Below are 19,771 nucleotides of genomic sequence, written 5' to 3'. Positions count from 1 at the left end.
CATTCCCAATAGACTTGAGAAACGCAGATGGGAGCTTTAATCTGCAGTTTAAAAGCAGTAGATTGGTATATATACATGGTAAATACAATATTCACAGATCGTCCTCCCACCATACCCAATTATTTCAATCCAAACGCTCTTCCCAGTCCCCTTTCACTATACTCCATAACCACCAAAAATACGTATCTCAAATGACCCCTGGGGTCTGCAATAAGCTCCTTTTACTTGGTCTCCCACTCTTCCCACTATAACAATCCAGAAAGGTCAAGACCTTACTGCCACAGAACTCCACTCTCCATATCCTGGCCATCTCTCTTGACACCCAAAAACTCCTTCAACCAACACTGGGGATCCGGATTGGCCATCGGAATGAACATAGCACCAGCACACTTCTCCTCCTTAGCGCAACGATCCAAGCAATCCGCCAAACTCAGCACATCACCCTTTACCAAACCCAACACGCCATCACCGCCAGCATAGTTAGCCCCGCACTGCCGTCTAAACACCTTTTGTTGATTATCAACGGTAACGGTGTAATCAAGTCCATCCGCCGAAGGGCAAGAAAGCGAAACTGTCTTCCCCGACGCGGTGGTGGCCGTCGACAGTGTGAAACCCCCTCCATCATCAGGATGAACCACTGGCTCGCTATTGACATATGTTAGCACCAATGACGCAGCTCTTGCAGAAGAAATCAACATACCTCTCTGCCGTGCCAGAGGTTTTTATCTTCCCCGTTGCCACCGCCCCCAGCACACCCGCCAAAGCAATGATAATAGCCACAAGCAGCACCAGCACCCAGAATATCGACCTCCTCACCAGAGGCTTCTTCCCAAAACTCCTGCTGCGCGCACGGGAGAATGACCTGTCCGGATCCGACGGGTTCCGGCTGTGTCCGTTCCTCGGCCCACTCCCACCGCCGCCGCCGCCGCCGCCAGCACCGGGAATGTATCCTATTTGTGGATCCCGCTCTACATCCTCCGCGCTGTTGATGCTCCACGCGTCTCCTAGCGAGTGAACGCCTGATGGTCTTGGCTCGGGTATTATCGTCCCTTGCCCGGCGGTGTATGTCGTGTGCGTGGGTGCTGGAGTTGGGACCGGACTTGGGCTTTGTTGCTGATGTGCTTGGAAATACTGGACTGTAGATGGCGGTGGGGATCTCGACTGCTGTGGGGGGCGGTGGTGTTGGTGTTCGTGTGTGGCTACCTCGGGGTAGGTCTTTTCGAGGTGAAGCGGCGGCTGCTCGGTGGTGACCTCGGGGAGGTTGCTCTCGTTTTCTTGCTGTTGTGATGGTGACAAACGGCCGGAGAGGATGGAGGATTGGGACTGTGGAACATGGTTGACTTCAGGGTAGGTTGTCGAGTTTCGCTCGGCGGCGTTTGGTGGGTGGTTGGGGATGTGGATGAGCCCGTCGTGGCCGGTTTGTGGTGTGTTGTTTTTCTCCATCTTTGTGTGGTGTTCCAATGGGTCCCCAATCGCTCGTTACCTAACCTTGAAGACTTGAAGCACTGCTTAGTGTCTCGTCCAAGGGGCAACAATCAACAAACGAATGTGCCAAAAGACGAAAGGTGCAAGACGGAAGTTAAGAACAAAAGAAAAGCCACCAACCCAACATCATGGGTGAATCGCCGTTCGACATGTGTACTGTAAGATATTGGCGAGCGTGGTGGAGCTAATGAAGGCCTGCGGCGTGAATTGCTGCGCTGCAACCCTTTCCCGCTGATTCCCCACAGAAAACGAGAGCTCTTTGCCCAAAGCAGTCTCGTGGTGAAATTGGCGGACAGGGGAGCATGCTGCTGCGCCGCTCTATCGGGACGCTATAGGCAAGAAACCTTCCTGAATCGGGCCATGCCCAGTGATCTTTGCAGGGGCTGAGATCCTAACAGTTAGTGCTGCGCTGTCGTGATCTGCAGTCCCGCTGCTCTTGCGATTTGCTGGTGCCTGCGTCTTGGAGGATAAGAAGAGGCTGTGCTGCATCACAAGCTCGAGATCTGTTGCGATGGTGTTTCTTTCTTTAACAACCGCTAGAGCCCAACATGCAGATGAAGATGCTGCGGCCGCTGAAACAAAGAGATGTTCACTACCTACGAATAGTTGCAATTGAGCTCCCTTGTTGGCGTGACTTCGAGTTTGCCAGGGACAGACTTTGACCCTCGCCAAAATAAAATTCCTCTGCGAGCCTCACGGACTTAAGAAAACCTCCAAGGATGTTTTCCTATTGAGATCATATGAACCTCAGATCTCCGGTATTGCCATGCATCAAAGTCATGTGACGCTCTTATGTCAAGGTGAGTTAGTTCGTGAGTTGTTGTGTTTACACTGTTCATGTTGCCACTGTTATGGGATTATATCCGGGTTAGGGCTATTGTGACGTGGTGACGGTTGACGTGTGAGGTTTGCACTTGACGTAGGATATTCGGACAATTCTGGTGGAAATTCCATACATTTGGCAGGAAGTCCGGAGGGTTTGAGAAGTATAAGGGGACCTCGTGGGCATTGTACCTCTTTTACCTTCCTTTTCTTTTCTGCTTTATCCGACAATTCAATATTTTACCTGTGACCTACGCCTGTACCCAGCCGTAAGCCCTTAACCGTCACGACGATAATCAGGGGTTCCAAAGGGATCGAGGACATGAAACAACACCCAAATGATAACAAAAATCACAGTACACAAATTCGGTACAACATACCCCCAACAATACAACCAACAAATGACCTTGATAATCCAGGATTTGTAATTGAACCGCAACTGCCGAAACTGCTCTCCATCTAGCCCTTGACGTGACCAAATACTCCTTCACCACGACAACAGCTGCACAGGTCTCCGTTCACGAAAGGCAAATATCCAGAGATACGGTACACTCAGAGGGGTGGTTGGTTTGGCTCCTCCTCCTGGCAAGGCCCTAGATCAAATGATCCTTGTGGTCCGACCACTGCTGACTCCATGAGGGCAGGGCAGTGAGCGACTGGATCTTCGACGAAGGATATCGTCACGGCGGACTGATCTTGTTCTTTTTGAGATTGGTCGCAATACCAAGGCAGGGAAAGAACATGGGCTGCTTTTCCCCATGGACACAGCAGGATGTGTGTCTTGGGAGTCGACCGTCTGTAATGACCGGGGTTCATTGGTTTGGGTCTCCGTTCCAACTCCGGCGTCATTGGGAGGTGATTGCTCGACATCCGCCTGTCCCTTCAACCGCTCCGGACTTCCACCATATGCATTGCCTGTGTAGGAGAGCATGTGTTCGAGTCCAGCGACCGCATTGCGTCGTTGCCAATAGCGAGGGTGAGATCTACCCCAGCGCACATGCCTCGAAGGTCGGAAGCCAGGATTTTCGGCACGGGTTGTAGATGACTAATGAATGTCCTCGGCTTTTGGTGTCAAAGCGGAAGAACTTGCTGCTGGACTGCCATTCCCAGACTTGCAATGGCCTGTTAGCTGTCTCAGTGTAGGTAACAAACCAAACCATGCATTATGAGACAACTCACCAGATCTATAAAGATATGCATCGTGTTGCTCATGTCATAGACTCAGGAGCTGCTTGCACAGAAATCTCAAGCTGATGGTATGGGTCGCAATGTTTCACGACGGTCCGGTCTTCAAGTTCCATATACTCGAACTTGGAAGACAACTCCTATGAGTTGTGCTGGACTATGGGGTAAATAAACAGCAAGGAGAAAGTTCGCCACTTCCCACACGTGCTACCCATAGCGCCAGGGGGTCCGCTGACGGCTTTGGCCGAGGACGCGCTTGCATCAGACGGGGTTTGGCTTGAATTTAATTCGGAGCGTTGAGAACCCGGAACCTGGTTGCAAGTCCCTAGCTGTCCCTAAAATGAGACGCTTGTTGCATAGTGTGTCAATTGTAATGGTATTGTCCTTCACCATTGCACTTGCTGGGGCATTGTCTTCCAGCCGGTCTCGAGATTGCTCTTTATCCCACCGGTCGCGTCTGTGAGAATATGGGCTTGGGATAAATACCAGAGTGGATTTGCATATTCAAGAGAAAGCTTCATCCCAAGTCGTAGTTTTCATGGGACTTGATGATTATAAACCACTTCGCTAAGTCCATAAGACACATGGCCGTTGTCACGGCCATTTACAAAGGCGCAGGCGGATATGAATCGGCACGGCCTACTGTCTGGGGATTCGTGCTGAAGTTGACTAATATTCCGTAGTTCGATATGTGTTGATCATCGGGTACTCCGAACATCAACGGCCTGGGGAACTTGTGATGATTCGGGTGGCTGATGAAAGCGTTGCGGCAACATCCACTGTGCTGGTGCCAGTGTCCGGTAGCGACGGCGGAGACGAGGTTGAAACAAGCTCGTCGCTGGAACTTTCTACCGGAGCTAAGTTTTGAGCTATTCTGCTAGCGGGGGAGTTAGGGTTCAAAATAGTAAATATGTGGGCTATCTTTCTCCCGTTGATGCACCCATCCCCTCTTTGCTCCTGGCAAACAACTGGGGTACCTATTCAGCCCCTGCGGGGTTAAGATGCCAAACATGATTCTCTCTCCTGGGCATCGTCAACGACAGAGCACCCTTCTATGCGAAAGAGTTTTCCTGAGTATCACGTATTCGGGCTCTTTACCCTCGGTTAAACCATCGCGCAACTCCTGCTCAATTCTGCACTCATGCCAGAGATGCAGTGCATTGAGAGGCGCAGTCGTCCTTGGTTGTGGCCTCCGCGAGGATCGGTCAACAATGCAGACACTGGCTGACGAGGCTCTGCCAACTTTTCAGCTGCAAGCCTTCGCGCAACACAACCAAGACGCCACATCTCGTTTTTGTCCATTCAGCGTGCTCCGCAGACCCCCTCGTTCTCCATCCGGCTTGTTTCCTTCCAATCGGAGATCAATACTATGCATCGTTATTGCCTCCCAGCCATTAGCCATGGCCCATCTCCAGCTTCGAGGAAACTCGGGGAGGGTGTGACGAATCCGGCATGGAAGATGCATGTCCAGGGTAACATGAAGACCGCATATATTGCTCGAATCAGCCGAGCCGATCACCAAAGATGGACCCTCGATGTCAGTCTTCCATCTTTTTGGGGTGACCCTTCTCCGTGTAGATCTCTTCTTCTCCCGCCAGAAGCTCTCATCTGAGCCTGGAGTACATAATTATATTTCTCAACATGATACCCCTTCGATTCCTCCTCAGTGCCGCCCCTGTCCTTGCCTCCGCACATGATTTCTCCGCACCGCCGGACAGCTCCAGACAGCAAAACCCTTCGCTCGTAACACGCGGCGAAGGATTCATCCGCTCCCCGCTTAATGTGCTGCCCAACCCAGCGCCACCAAAACTGATCCGAGGCCGACAAAATGAAGTTACCATTGAAAACCAGTTCACCGGAACCCGCTACGGCGTCGACATAGAGGTCGGGACACCCGGGCAAAAACTGACGCTGATCCTGGATACTGGCTCGCCAGACACTTGGGTGAACCCAACATGTGACACTGCCAATGTGCCTGACGACTGTCGATCGTTTCCGGTCTACGACTGGAGGAAGAGCTCAAGTCTGAACGCAACGCGCGTGACCGACATCCTCGTGTATGGGAAAGGGAATGCGACAATACAATATGTTAGAGAGAGTGTCAAAATTGGAGGTGCGTCTGAATCTCTTGCTGGAACGCCATGCTCTCGTCCGAGCTGTGACATATGTTGATCTTCCACATGACAGGGGCCACGGTTAGAAACCAGGTCATCGGCGTAGCCCTCGAGTCCCACGATATCCCCCTGGGAATCCTTGGCCTCTCACCCCCTATTCGAGGAGTCAACGAGTATCCTTACATTCTCGACACGATGAAAGACCAAAAGTTGATCGACTCGCGAGCCTTCAGCATGGATCTTAGAACCGTCGACTCCCCCGAGGGAGCGCTCATCTTTGGCGGCGTGGACACTGGAAAATACATCGGATCTCTAGCCAAGCTCCCTATGCTGCCTCAGAACCAAACTCCAAGGGGAGCGGACAGATACTATGTCACCATGAGCGGCGTGGGACTAACATACCCCGACGGTCTAGTCGAAAGATCACAAGAGCTTGAAGTCCCTGTTTTCCTCGATTCGGGCGGAACACTCAGCCGACTTCCCCGACGAATCTACCAAGCCTTCGCCTCCAGCTTCGCAGACACCCAATACGACCCCTCGACCGGTTTCTATTTCCTCGACTGCAATGTTGCTGATCTGGAAGGCTCCATTGACTTTTACTTTGGGGATAAAGTGATCAACGTGCCCTTCAACGATTTCATCTGGCACGTTCAGGGGTACTGCGTGCTGGGCGTGCTCCCAGATGACGACGGGGAGCCGGTGCTGGGAGACACCTTCCTGCGAGCGGCCTACGTGGTGTTTGATCAAGACAACAGAAACTTGCACCTGGCTCAGGCGGCGAATTGTGGAAGCAACATCATTGCCATCAGCACGGGGCCAGATGCTGTGCCCAGTGCGACAGGCCGGTGCACGGCACCGCCTCCAAGACCGACGTCTGGGAACAATAATCTGGATGTCACTGCTGAACGTGGCCCTACGGCGACCTTCACCGGTGTGGGACCCACAGGTATCGATATCGGGCCCGGCCCAGTGGCCACAAGGGTGAGCGGGACGGGCCCGCTGGGGATCAACCCAACCGGACAGTCCAAGGCTTATTCTCTCAAAATCGATGTATGGAAAGCTGTTGTGGGAGCTTTGGTGGTGGGGTTAATCATGTAGTTGCGGGTTATCGTCGTTGATATAGCAGTGTACATAAGACTTGGCGAGGAGAGATAGACGGCTGGGTTGGGTTCCTTTAGAGCATGCGCGGCGTTCAGGGCTTAGGGGCGAGTTTGTATTCAAACTTTGATTTCGATTGTGTGTCGGCTCAATTCACTATTTCAAGGCAGCTAACAGCGACAACATGAGTTTTCTATTTCACCCCGAAAAGTAGGCAGAGATACCTAGTCGTCTAAACTGCAGCTGATAGCTGACTCACGCCTTGCCTCCAAACTTGGCAAGATACTCTTCGTGCAGTTTCTTCTGCCTGTCCCAGTCCTTCTTCAACTTTTTAGCCTGGCTCTTGGGCACTGGCTCACCCCCCTCGGCCAGCTTTATCGGCAGACCGTCAGCATCCCACTCGGTATATTTGGGGTCGTCCTTGAACATGTCTTGCGGGGCCACCTTGGCCTTGGCCCACTTCTCCTCCTCGGCCTTCTCTCTAGCCTTCCGGGCCTCCTCCTTTTGCTTAGCCTTCTCAGCAAGCTGGGACGCTTTCTCCTCTCTCGCAGCGATAAGTTTGGCAGCAGGCACAAACTTGATGAGACTCGGCTTATCGGTTTGATCATCGAGCTGTACGCCAAGGTCGGTCAAGTCATAGTCGCGGATACGGTCACTGAGGGCGAGAACAGCCTGCTTGATTTGAGGCTCTGAAGCAAGGGTTGGGACGATGGCCCGTAGCTCATCGCGGAGACGGGAAGTGGCACGAAGATATGGCAGCGCCAACTTCTCCACGTCCTTCTCGCCACTCTTCTCTACTTCAGCAAACTCGGCGTCTGGGGAGTGCTCGAGAGCAGATTGAATCGAAGAGGCAGAGAGGTGAAGCGATTGAACATCGGCTTTAACCTTCTCGTACGCAGCAGCGTAGGGCTTGATCGCTGTTTGGGGGTCGATGTCATCCGCAGCGGTAGCAGAAGATGACCCCCAGCCGAGGCCATCGTAGGGTGGCTTTGCGGTAGCGTCCAGGCCAAAGATACCTACGATCTTTGTCACCCAGCGGGCCACCGCCTCGACAGGCTGAAGATTAGATGACTTTGCCTTGTCGTTCATGTAGATGTTGGCGTTGCGGACCAGGCGCAGGATCACTTGCATGGCACCAGGAGTGTCGAAGGAATTGCGAAGTGCCACATCGAGGTCCTTCTTCGCTTGCTCAAGGTCCTCAATGAGACTGTTTCCGGCGCCTGTGAGAGACAGGTACTTGACACCATCGGTTGGCGCATCAACCTCGGCAAGCTTAGCCTTGATATTGGTGAAGAAGTTGTCGACAGTATTCTCCCAGTTATCGGCCTGCTTGCGCATATCTCCCGAGATCTCCACACCATCGTTCCATCGGCCCATCAAAAAGACGATGCGCATGTTTCGCGCTGTGTATGTGGTAGCCAGCGCGTCTTGGATTGTTTGAAAGTTCTTCAAGCTTTTGCTCATCTTGCTGCCGGCAATTGAAAGGTGACCCATATGCAAAAAGTAGTTGACCCATGTGTGCTCGCCCTTGCCGCACTGGTGGAAAAAGGCCTCGCTCTGAGCCAGCTCGTTGTCATGGTGAGGGAAGGCAAGATCAATGCCACCCGAATGGATATCCATGTTGTCGCCGAGCTTATCAGAGGCCATCACGGAGCATTCAATGTGCCAGCCAGGTCTCCCCTGACCCCAGGGGCTGGGCCAGTATGGCTCACCGGGCTTGCTCTGCTTCCACAGTGCAAAATCGGCGTCGCGTTTTTTCTGGCCGCCTGAACTCTTGGAAAGAGAGCCCTCTCCTTCCTCCTGCAGGGCCTTGTCGTTTCTGCTCTCCGGGCGCAGTCTTGCGTAGGTATTCCCAGCCTTCTCAAAGGCACCAATATCAAAGTAGACTGAGCCGTCGGCCTCATATGCAAACCCCTTCTGAATGATTTGCTCGACAAAGGACACAATCTGGGGCACATATTCAGTCACCCTCGTGACGGCGGTAGGCTCCAGAACATTCAAGGCTGCCATGTCATCGTTGAAGGCCTTTTCCATCCTCTGAGTGAGGTCAGTGAAGATGGTCTGATCGCTGGTGTCGATCGTCTCTTTGTACAGAGAATCGAGATAGGGAAGCAGAATATCTTCAGCACCGTCAAAGCCGGAGGAAGTCTGGAGGGACTTGGCTGCCGAGTCCATGTTGTTCAGGTGCATCTTGATCTTGGCCTCGGCGTCCCCTGGCCTACCCTCTCCACTGAGGGTCCCTCCTGCAAGAACCTGACCGTACGCGGCATCTTTACGCGCCTGGTAATTGTTCTCATCCAACTCCGGTTGACCCTGGGTTACCAAGAGGGGAAGATTGCTTTGAGCATACGCTTGGAAGGCCTTGGAGACGAGTTCTCGGAGCTGCTCGGGGGTATACGACTTCTCTTTTTCCAAGTCAAGCAAGCGCTGTCTCCTGGCTAAATCGATAGATTAGGCTCTAGTTTCAAACACAAGGATAACGGTCAAGTGTACCTTTGATGATGATCTTGTCGTCGACATCAGTATAGTTCATCACAAAGTTGACTTCGTAGCCGAAGTAGTCCTGGAATATACGGCGAATGATGTCTGAGATTTTGATTAGATTCAGAAGCTAATCAAGGTAAATGATTGCAACAAACTATACCGTTGGATAGATAGTTTCGGGCATGGCCCAAGTGACTGAGGTCGTAGGTTGTTGGCCCGCAAGCATACCACGAGATTTTGCCGTCGGTCTTGGGTACGAAGGGCACCGGCGGACCGGGCTTTAGAGAGTTGTGGACTGTGATAGACGCCATCCTTGACTGTGAATAAAATCGGAAGTACCTCGGGGGTTGCCTGGCGATTGGCGTTAACTTCTTCAATGAAGAAAAAAATGGTCGTGTGCCGGCGATGGAGCGCATGCAGGACCTGGGAGAGTTGCAGTTTCTGGAATGACCTCTGAGGGGTCAAATCAGTCTAGCTGCGTCGCAAGTGTCTGGATGTAGAATAGAAATAAAGGTCACCGTGGCCGGTTGAAGATGAGTCAAAGCCGTGATGTTGCGACATCTCAAACCGCTTTGGCGGGGCACCTGCCATTGGGTTGTTCCCCACCACAATGTGGCGCAGCTACTCAGCTGGCAAGCTCACACCAGCCACACCCTGCCCAGGCACTGAGAACGCAGGACAAGACACATTGTTTACTACTTGCAGTACTGAGGGCATATTAAGAGAAGGAAGGAGGTTTAAACACAAGGATTTGCCTCTTATACTGCTCTCTCATACTTGTAACATCTCTTGCAGCTTTCGCGTCACCTCGTCAACAAGATCACCATCAACTGCATCCAAAACCTTTAGACCCAACTTCTGCGACACAATCTCGATATTCCCCCGCTTCCTGTAATCCTTGTGGCAGCACACAATCAACTTGCCTGACCTTGCAAAAAGCCCAAACTCCAACAGGCTGATGGGCGCGTCTGTCTGGGGTCCAAAATACACCACCACCAGATCGGCCTGGTTCAACCTGTCAAACTCCCATTCCACCTGTTCTCGGAAGGGCGCAAAGTCGATGTCTTCCTTCCATGAGCTGTCCCAGTCCGGTCGAAGGGGGTTGAACACGGTAATGGGGAGGTGTGCGATGGAGTGGAACAGTGTGTCTCGCCACTCTGGCCCATTAGTTCGAGTGGTTGTGCCGGCCAAAAAGACTGTTTTCTTGCCTGTCACGGATGAGCGTGATGGGGCTTGTATGAGCTGAGCTTGTGATGGGGTTGCCATGCTAAGATATCCGACGTTCATTGCACCCGAAGAAGATGTGATGCGAGAAATGCCCATGGTTTGAGTTGTGAGATCCAGCCAAGATATATACTCAGGCCAGCATTTGGCCAGATGGATTTATATTGAGGCTGGGGCTTTGCCTCCTACCCCCAGCGCGGCCAAGTCTGTTAACAAGGCACACTAGGGCAGTGGTTTCGTTCAAGATTTTCATTCATGCTCTTGCAGGCAAGGCATAGTCGCCATCTCTAGTCATGCTGGAGGTTGAGGTGACGTCAAGTTAAGGTTTGGCGAGATCTGCCCAAGCATGGACCACATGGACCAGCGACCCACTGCTTCCACGGCGGTGAGTTCCTACAGCGTGCCAATTCCCTGACAAACGCGGCCTCGACACGTCGAAATCTGTTTGCTCAAATTGTTAAACGAGCACCTCCACATCGTTAAGAGCCCAAGGTAAAAATAGGCCTTTTCTTAGAGTTTTTTTTAATCCCAATAGCATCAAGGTGGCTTTGTTCCTTACAACAAATTTCCCCACCCATGGAAGTGCCTAAAGATGGCGCTGTGTCTCAGGAGGCGCCTGCACCGGCACCGAGAAAACCCTTCATGATGAGGCGAACAGGAGTCAGCGGGCTTTCCCCCCCTCCATCTCCCACACCAGTTGTCGAAAGTGAGACTCGACACTCTGATGCCACCCCCACTCCACAGCCACCCGTCAGTGAAGAGCCCTCGATTGTGCACCTTGAAGAAACGATCCACGTGGGCGACAAGAAGGCGTCTAAGAGGTTGTCCAACGTCCCTCCGCCAGAAATTCAACGAGAGTTTGATACCGCTCTCAACAGCGAGAGCTACCCTTCCCCCTAAAACCTCCGTACTGCACTCCTCGTTAACAATCATATACTAGAAAAAATGGTGCGATTGTGGGCACCAAAGGTTGCATGCTTCCTCCGGGCTACCAGCAGTTTAACCATCCCGAGTTCCCCTGGATTTGTCCCATTCGCTCTTGTAGAGAGCTATTTGACGCTCTTTTTGGCCTAGGGAAGCATTTTAATGTAAGCTTTACGGCTGATACTGGAAATCATGTCGGCCCTGGCTGACCATGCCAACTACCCAAATATCACACCGCGCATCTCGTCTCAATGACAATATAGATGGAACCCTTTCCGAGCTTGGCAAATATGACAGTACTACAAAAGGCGACGGGATCCTTCACGGCGGGTACGCGAAACTACCCCTTTTAGTATCCAAGAAACCCATCAGCCTCGCCGACGACCCCATGGTTGAGCTGAGCGTGCAGATGACTAGAGACCGTGTCGCGAAAAAGTTGATACAGAGGCAGGGCTTGCTAGCTCCCCGTGATGAAGAGGAGTCCACACTGGACAGCCCATCCCCTCCCCCATCTTCAACTCGCGCCTCTACTCGTTCACAGACAGCTGTAACACCTCTTACGGCTCCTGCCGTTCCCGCTGAAGGTCTGACGACAACCGAGGATAACCGGACCTATACCATGTGGCCAGACAACAACGGACAACTCGTCCAATAAATGGTGCCTTACTTCCAACAGGGTACCAACTCGACAGCGCGGTTGCCGACCGGCCATGGATCTGCCCCATTCAGTCCTGCCGCTATCTTTTCAAAGCATGCCATGACCACGGCCGGCGTTTTGCAATCCGCATCCACCGTGGCATCGGGCTGAACGATAACCTCGACGTGACGTTTTCTGTTATTGAGTGGGGGGTGAAGGGCAACACGCTGGAGGCCCCGTATATTGTATCCCGCGGCCGCTGGAACAAACCTGAAGAAATGAGCCTTCGCAAGGTCCCGACTTACCCATACTTCAAAACATGCGTGTGGGTGCCCGTGGACGACGATGGTCAAGAGGTACTGAATGTCCCGTCGCATGCCGAACCTGCTCGACGACAACAGCCCGAGCGACAGTCCGATTCAAGCGCAAATGGCGGCATGGAAGACATCGCTGAAGATGATGTTGGCCAGGGCAAGAGAATCCGAGATGATAACAGAAGAGGAAGAGGATTCATACCTGGAAGGACCTGCGGCCAAGCGCTCCCGCCTTGTAACCTTGAGGATCCTACAGCAACAGCAAGCAGAAAGTTCCGCCATCGTGATACCCGGTCCATGCCCATACCTCAAAGAGACCTTGAAATGGAAGAATGGGAGGTCGGCGGACCGCATTCTCAACACACTTTTTCAGCTCGTACCTCTCGAAGCAGGTTGCTATTCCGGGACATGAGAACTTGTCGATTCAGGTCTTGAATATTGCTTCCGGCACGAGCCATGTCTTTGCCGCAGACAAACCCAAGACTCGGGTGTGAATGCTTGCGGCTGGGAAATTGAAGGTGCTGTTTAAAGAAGGGGAAAAGCAGTGAGGAGGGCGGCGAGGAGTTTGTGGTTGGAGCCGGGGGAGTGTTCGTAGTTGGAGCAGGAAGGCAATGCTCGGTGATGAATAGATGCTATGTTGACGTGAGGTTGCAGGTGACGAGTTGCGGGATACAGGTTTTGGATAGGAGACCGGGGCGGTTTCGGGGCATTCATACCAACGTCCCCAGTGTTCGTAGGATTAAATGAGATAGAGGGGCATTATGAGACCCATTTGTGCGCGTTGTTTTCGATACCTCGCCCATTTTAAATTTAGGCATTCTGACTAAGGCAAGGTATGTTGCTTAACATACCATATAGTTCATCAATAACAACTAAAAGCTTATTTGCATCGATTCCATTGTTGTTAAGATCAGATCGAAGGTACCTAGCTCCTTAAACGAGCGTAAATTGCTGCAGATTTATCCCTACATCCCGCAACGCATCTGGTGAGACCTCGAGCAGGTGTGGTTCCCTTTCGTATCTAATACAGGGGATACCGCATTCCTCTAAAACTTGTGACGGATCGGTTTCCAGTGTTCTGTATTCGTCATTACGCAGACCAGAACGAAACTTATTGATTTTATTTTCGGGAAGCACGTCCTTGCGATATCTCCAGTCGACAGTTCGGTAGTGTTCTGGCAATGCTCCCGTGATAGCTTCGCCATCCATCGACCCAACAACGAAGCAGCTTCCTGATACCTGCCACTGATTTTGCTCGTCGGGAGATGAACCATCCCTTTCTTTAGGTGTCAAAACAACCGGCACCTGACAACCCAAAAGCACACATACCATATCGCCAGCCTTTACCGAGGAAGATGCTACTCCAATATCCCGATCTACTGTCCGAAAAACAGATTTGCCTTTCATCCTGTCGCCAATCTTGGACAGGAACCTCTCCATGCGTTGCCATGTCGGATCATAGAGACACCATATCTCGTGAAAGGACCGTGCTTTCCAAATGATGAGCATGAGTTCTTTGGCTTCTTGTAACGAGAACAAGTCAGGTCTGTGAACCATTGTCTCTTGCCCAGCCTCGAAAACTTCGCTGAGATTGCCATATAGGAAAAGCCTACACCAGGCCTCCAACCACGTCAGACCGGTGCCTGGCAAGAACCATTCTTGCTCATCATAGTTGTCAGGTACATGCTTGCACCAGGACCGGATGCAGTCGAATACCATGTAGGGCTGGCCTTCGTAAGATCTTTCATCCTCCCAGCGGTCAACCCTTTGAACTTCTGAGATTGGTACACCGTTGGCCGTCAACACGCCATCGCCCACGTATTCGACCTGGGCCGATATCCAAGCAGAGGCGCTCCAGATATTTTCTGAATCCGCCGCCATCCTCATGGGCGATGACCAGTCAGGGACCCAGCTAGGGAGGCTGTCCAACTCAGTGGCAGTGCGATCACAGGATTCGAGGAACCCCAGACTCCGAAGCTTGGTGGCCACTCGAACCGCAACATCGGTGAAGATAGCCGCCGGGTTTTTGTCGTAGTCCGGCTTGATTCCCAACTGGCGGTACTCGGGTGGGAGCAGGCCCAGGTTGGCGTAGATTGCGTCCCTGGGATCTTTCCAGTTCAGCTTGCTGTTATCGAACCGAAGCCGATCAAAGGACAAGAAGGCACCATCATACAATTTCGCACAAATGTTAGAGACCAACTCGCTGCCCGCCTTATACTTCCTTTCCATCTCCTGGGTCCATACTCCATATTTATCCACGCAGGTGTAGGGTTTCACTGCCATCCAGCGGGCAAAAGTCGCGAAAAAGTGCCAATCGAGCTGCTTAAAACCGCAGACAAGCACTTTGTTCTGTGACAGTTTCACTTCCTGCCGTACCCATAGCCTTGTGAAGTACTCCCTGTTGGTGAAGTGACACAGGTTCAATAACGGCCAGGGCCATTCGAATTCATAGGGTACCGATGCATCTGCCATGGGCGCGTACTTTGTCTTCTCCAACAAGTCTGTGGTGTTCATCATCTCATCGCCCCAATCGACATTTATGCTACCACCGATCAGGTCGACCCATTCCATCGCCTCGTCGCTGTCATCTGCGAATGGACCAACCCATACATATGTCTTGGTGGCCTTGCGGTAGATTTCACCCATAAACGCCACTTGATGGCTACGTTCCGCTACATTTTGCTGGTCAATGCATATGGCGTCAATCCACATGGACATACATTCCTCTGTGTCCCTGAGGTGTCGGAGTGCCATCTCGAGATTTTGCGTCACCATGATGATGTTGTGGTTAGGGTCAACCTCTTCATAGTTCGGTGCCCAGCAGTCTTGGACGAAGACAGGCTGTGGGTTTTCCTGAGAGCCCCAGACGTAGGATAACGCGATGTAATCTACCTCAGGCGCTATAGCAAACTCCTCGTGTACTATCGAGATGACGATGTCGTCTTCGAACTCGGCCGGTAGGAGAGAGATCCATCTGAATTCTTGTTTGGATGGGTCCAAAGGTTTGTATTGAAAGGTTGTCTGTGCAGGCAAGAGGCCAGAAGGTCCGTCGGTTGGGTGTTGAAATAGTGTTGATAAACCGTAATATCGACGGTCGAATACGGGACCCCAGTCAGGCTCCTGTCTCTTCTTTTCCCTCTGTCCCCTCTTTTCTTCCTGTTTCTTCTCTGGGTCTTCCTCTTCACACGACTCTTCATCGCAGGGCCCCTCTTTCTTATTGGGGTTTTCCTGCTTATTAGCCTCGTTCACCTCATAAAAGTGTTCTTCCTGTCGTTGCTTTTCCTCTTCACAGGGCTCTTCTAGCCCAGAGTGCTGCTCCTGCTCAACCACCGGTGCCAGTGCAACAGTTATCGTGTTCATGGGGAGTTTATCCGGTGGAACAAGCCATGTACAAGTCTAAAGCAAGCAGTGCGTAGACACAATGAAAGAACTAATAATGCATGCCCATCACATCCCATGTGGGTTTCATGCTGACTTTCGACAAAACCATCCGCGTTGAGCTTAAGAAGGAAGCTGCTCGCCAGAAGAAAAAAAGTGAGATGAAGCAGCTGGATATATTTAGGCGCCCAACATGTTTTTCTTACACGTAGTTCTGTCTTATGTTGGTTGGGGCGAGGGCCTTTGTGTGTGGCCATCTGTGAGACCATAGCGGAGACAATTCCAACCAATGAAATCAAATTGTGCCCAGAACCCAGCATCCTTAAAACTCCAAAACGCCTTGCCAATGCAACCTGCAGTAACAGTCTTAACCAAAGAATGAAAATACGACCGGGCGTCCTGAAAAACAAACTACCACCCTCTTCTTGGCCCTCTCGGACGGAATCCTCCGCCGGCACGGGGGCCTCGTGGCCCCTTATTCCAGCCATCACCGAATCCTCCTCCCGGCCCCGTGGGAACATGGCCCATATCGTCGTCCATTTGCTGCACTCCTCTTCCATGCCCGCCGCCACCTCCGCCGCCGCCCTGGTACCTCCCTCTCATTTCCTTGGGGAAAGATTCGTACGCCTTTCTCATCTGGGCGAAGCCCAAGTGCATTTTGCCAAAGAAGTGATCGGCCAAACGCCTGTCATTGTCCAGCCTGCTGAGATAGGCACCGCACACATCGCACACCTGCAGCTTCTGATGTCCCGATGGCCCAGACGTCTCACTCAGCGCCTTAAGCTCCTTCTCTTTGTCTGCCTTGGCCGCTTGGGCGTGTCGAACCTTGTAGTACTCGTCGTAAGCTCTTCCTACTTCTCCCGTTTCAGCCAGAATCTCCACCTCCAGGAGGCCATTCGCGATTGTTGAGCCGAGGTCAGAGATAGCCTTCAACAGCGCGTTGGTTTGCCGGACTTCATCAGGCGTCTTTTCTAAGCGTCGCTGGAGTGTGTCGATGTTACGGTTGCAGGCATCGATTCGCGAAGACAGGTCGCGCAGGTAGTCGTGCTCGAAGCCGAGTTTCTTCTTTTCGGGGTCTGGGAGGGAGTCGTACTCTTGCTTGAGCGGCTCGGAGTGGACGCGAGGGCAGGGGCCAAGATCTGCCTTTGTGTTGGTGAAGAGGTCGTGGGGACAGGTGCCGACGAGATAGGATCGGCAGACTTTTGGGTCGGTTAAGGGAAGCTGGGCGGCGCGGGTGGTGAGGTTGGAGCCCATCAGCTGCTCTAAAGGAGAGTTAGTGACATGGAGGGAGGCAAGGAAGAATAACGATAGGACGGGATGAGGACTGACCAAGAAGCTTTCGTTGTTCAGCTGCCATGGTTCCGGCCGGCTTTGGGAACAGACAGGCAAATATCTAATGGGAAAGATTGAATGTTGTAAGTGACGCGAGGTCCAGGTATCAGAAAGATAGCGATGAAAAGCGCTGACAACTGGCTTGTATGCTGTGCTGATGTCGACGTCAAGGTGTGGCTGGGATGCTTTTTGGAAAATAAATTGATGGTTGAGTTCAGCCGCGCTGCAAGGCTGGCGTTGCTGGAAAATGCAACACGCTGGGAGATGTGGGGTCCCCCCGTTACTATGGGGCTCTAATTGACCCCTGGGCGCCGCTCGGTGTCTGACAGTGGCCGTCATCTCGTGCGTGCGTCGCGACAGCTAAGACACACACCTACGATGCACTGGCTTCTTGGTCCCTGAAATACATCAAACATTTTGTCTTCTCTTGTACCTTATGTGTTGCCCGGCGCCAATGGACGGACCGCCGTGATTGTTGGGAAAATGCGTCAACTATTTTCCTTCGCTTTGCTCTCGTTTGTTTCCTTTTCCTCTCTTCTTTCTTCAGCATCTGCCGCCGCGGCAGACTACCACGAACAGCTCGTCCTTCGACCACTGCCTCTGTCGGCACTTTTAGCAAGTTTCAATTTCCGATCCAACACTTCGCTCTCCGAGTTTGAAGCGCACAACTTCCGATTCTTCCCTCGATCGCTCGGACAAATTCTCCAACATGCCGGCACCCAAGAGCTGCACCTGAGGTTTAGCCTGGGGAGGTGGGATTCCGAGAGCTGGGGCGCGAGACCATGGGGCGGCGCCAGAGAAGGGGGAACAGGCGTCGAGCTGTGGGCTTGGCTACAAGCTGCGACTGACGAGGAGTATGACTCTTCACAATGATTTCCGTTCCGCTCCCACGAACTGACAGCTTTGGGTTACAGGGCCGATCACAAATGGCTGACGCTGACGAATGCGCTCTCTGGCCTTTTTTGCGCCTCGCTCAACTTCATCGATGGCACTCGAACCACCCGACCCGTTATGTCCTTCCAGCCCGAGGGCGACCATCCGAATATGACTGCCGCCGACACACATTTGCTCTATGGCGTTCTGCCCCATGAGGTGGTGTGCACCGAGAACCTTACCCCTTTCCTGAAGCTTCTACCATGCAAGGGCAAGGCGGGCATTGCCACCCTGCTCGATGGACACAAGCTGTTTGATGCCTCATGGCAGAGCATGGCTATTGATGTCAAGCCTATCTGCCCCGCCGGTGCAGAGTGCGTCTTGCAGATCGAGCTGACCATAGATATGGTCCTTGATATTGACCGGTCCAAACGGCCGAGGGGTATGGGCTTTCCCTGATTTTCGAGGGACTGTCATTCGCTAACATGGTCCAGGTAACCCGATTCCTAGGCCCCCTCCCGGCCATGAGCTCCCCTGCAATACCTCGAAATCGTACCACGCGCCCGACACGTGCTTCCCGACCGATCACCAGGCCAACCAAGACTGGACGCTGTCCCAAATCTTTGGCAGAACGATGAAGGGAACATGCCCCTTGACAGACCCAGCCGTTCCACCGGTTTGCCTCCATGTTCCGGATTCGCGCAGCGTTTTTCACTCCGATGGCGTCCTCGAAAAGAAGAATCTCGACCGGGTTTCGCGCTGCTTTGAGATTCAGCCAGACGTTGATTTCGAGATTGTGCTGCCGGCCCCGGAAGATGAGTTAGCTGTTGTCGTCAAACCAGAGACTCCTTTACTATACGCCGAGCGTAGCTTCACGGGTCATGGCCAGGAACGCGGTGGTGTGCAAACCATCCTACACAACCCAAGTCCCGACACGGAAGTCGAGTTTGTCTACATGGAGTCTCTTCCGTGGTTCATGCGCATCTACCTGCACACCATGTCCGCTCGCATTCAGGGGCAGACCGCCAAGGACGACTCTTTGATCAAGGAGGTCTACTATCGCCCGGCTGTCGACCGCGCAAGGGGCACGCAGCTTGAAGTGCGCATGCGCGTCCCGCCAGCATCCACTGTCTTCTTGACTTACGACTTTGAGAAATCCATTCTCCGATATACCGAATACCCTCCGGATGCCAACAGAGGGTTTGATGTTGCGGCTGCCGTCATTACCATTTTGAGCCCGGCTGCCTACAACCTCCGAACCACGTCCTTGTTGTGCAGTTTGCCGACCCCGGATTTCAGCATGCCATATAACGTTATCATTTTTACTTCTACAGCTATCGCACTGGCATTTGGAGGCATGTTCAATATCCTGGTGAGGAGGTTCGTGGCTGCGGATGAAGGGCCTGAGGTGGGTCTGGCTGCGCTCAAGAAGAGGATTCAGGGGCGTGTTGGTTTGTTGGTGGAAAAGCTCAAGAAGGGCAAGACTGGCAACGTCTCAGATGAATCAGGCACAAAACCTGACAAGTTTGAGACCGTTGACACGGCCCAAAGCATAGAGGGAGCTTTGAAGGAGTGAAGACGTAGAGGGGCCTTGGCACTATGCAAATAATAGAACAGGTGGTCCAACAATTGCCTGAACCATCCTCGGGTGTTCACACTTGCCACCACGCAAGCTTTACCACGGTTCGATGCGGAACAGCACTCAAGTCCGGCGCATGTCCTGCTTGGCAAGAATCACCCAAGATTAACATCAGCGAAAACTCCAAGCGGTGTGAAGAGCACGTAGAGCACCTTGAAGGAATTTAGGAGGTAGAATGTCCGCAAATGAAATGGACGCCGTCGATTGTTTCCAGAAAGAGTGTTATATCCAATGCCGCTGTATCCAACCTCATAGACGACGT

General features: G+C 52.5%; 7 protein-coding genes across 7 annotated transcripts; 2 read left to right on the top strand and 5 right to left on the bottom strand.

The window, feature by feature from the left end:
• Positions 1-13: 13 nt before the first annotated feature.
• Positions 14-1,809, bottom strand: QC762_404690 (uncharacterized protein). The gene is made up of 2 exons (XM_062889922.1): positions 701-1,809; positions 14-645 (listed from the first exon to the last, which is right to left on the bottom strand). The coding sequence occupies exons 1-2, from the start codon at positions 1,441-1,443 to the stop codon at positions 273-275; spliced, it is 1,116 nt and encodes a 371-aa protein (XP_062744079.1). The 5' UTR covers positions 1,444-1,809; the 3' UTR covers positions 14-272.
• A 53-nt stretch (positions 1,810-1,862) lies between these two features.
• On the bottom strand, positions 1,863-9,604 carry CYR1 (cysteinyl-tRNA synthetase; the record flags this gene model as incomplete). The annotated part of the gene is made up of 5 exons (XM_062889924.1): positions 1,863-1,988; positions 2,086-3,418; positions 3,487-9,142; positions 9,198-9,290; positions 9,349-9,604. The coding sequence occupies 3 exons, from the start codon at positions 9,602-9,604 to the stop codon at positions 6,960-6,962; spliced, it is 2,532 nt and encodes an 843-aa protein (XP_062744077.1). The 3' UTR covers positions 1,863-1,988; positions 2,086-3,418; positions 3,487-6,959.
• On the top strand, positions 4,456-6,885 carry QC762_404700 (uncharacterized protein). The gene is made up of 2 exons (XM_062889923.1): positions 4,456-5,605; positions 5,680-6,885. The coding sequence occupies exons 1-2, from the start codon at positions 5,134-5,136 to the stop codon at positions 6,702-6,704; spliced, it is 1,497 nt and encodes a 498-aa protein (XP_062744078.1). The 5' UTR covers positions 4,456-5,133; the 3' UTR covers positions 6,705-6,885.
• Positions 9,605-9,959: 355 nt separating the features above from the next.
• On the bottom strand, positions 9,960-10,511 carry QC762_404720 (uncharacterized protein; the record flags this gene model as incomplete). Its single annotated transcript, XM_062889925.1, has 1 exon — positions 9,960-10,511. The coding sequence occupies one exon, from the start codon at positions 10,509-10,511 to the stop codon at positions 9,960-9,962; it is 552 nt and encodes a 183-aa protein (XP_062744076.1).
• A 2,709-nt stretch (positions 10,512-13,220) lies between these two features.
• QC762_404730 (uncharacterized protein) lies at positions 13,221-15,062 on the bottom strand (the record flags this gene model as incomplete). The annotated part of the gene is made up of 1 exon (XM_062889926.1): positions 13,221-15,062. One exon carries the CDS (start codon positions 15,060-15,062, stop codon positions 13,221-13,223), a length of 1,842 nt encoding a protein of 613 aa, XP_062744075.1.
• Positions 15,063-15,823: 761 nt separating this feature from the next.
• Positions 15,824-19,757, top strand: GPI16 (Subunit of the glycosylphosphatidylinositol transamidase complex-like protein). Its single transcript, XM_062889928.1, is given in 4 exon segments — positions 15,824-15,924; positions 15,942-17,851; positions 17,912-18,312; positions 18,365-19,757. 3 exon segments carry the CDS (start codon positions 17,481-17,483, stop codon positions 19,444-19,446), a joined length of 1,854 nt encoding a protein of 617 aa, XP_062744073.1. The 5' UTR covers positions 15,824-15,924; positions 15,942-17,480; the 3' UTR covers positions 19,447-19,757.
• LUC7 (splicing factor) lies at positions 16,077-17,179 on the bottom strand (the record flags this gene model as incomplete). The annotated part of the gene is made up of 2 exons (XM_062889927.1): positions 16,995-17,179; positions 16,077-16,927 (listed from the first exon to the last, which is right to left on the bottom strand). Exons 1-2 carry the CDS (start codon positions 17,020-17,022, stop codon positions 16,077-16,079), a joined length of 879 nt encoding a protein of 292 aa, XP_062744074.1. The 5' UTR covers positions 17,023-17,179.
• Positions 19,758-19,771: the final 14 nt, after the last annotated feature.

The sequence above is a fragment of the Podospora pseudocomata genome, chromosome 4, assembly GCF_035222375.1.
Source record: "Podospora pseudocomata strain CBS 415.72m chromosome 4, whole genome shotgun sequence".
Taxonomy (NCBI): Eukaryota; Fungi; Ascomycota; class Sordariomycetes; order Sordariales; family Podosporaceae; genus Podospora; species Podospora pseudocomata.
Note: the sequence above shows the minus strand (reverse complement) of the source record. Positions and strands in the feature narration are given on the sequence as shown.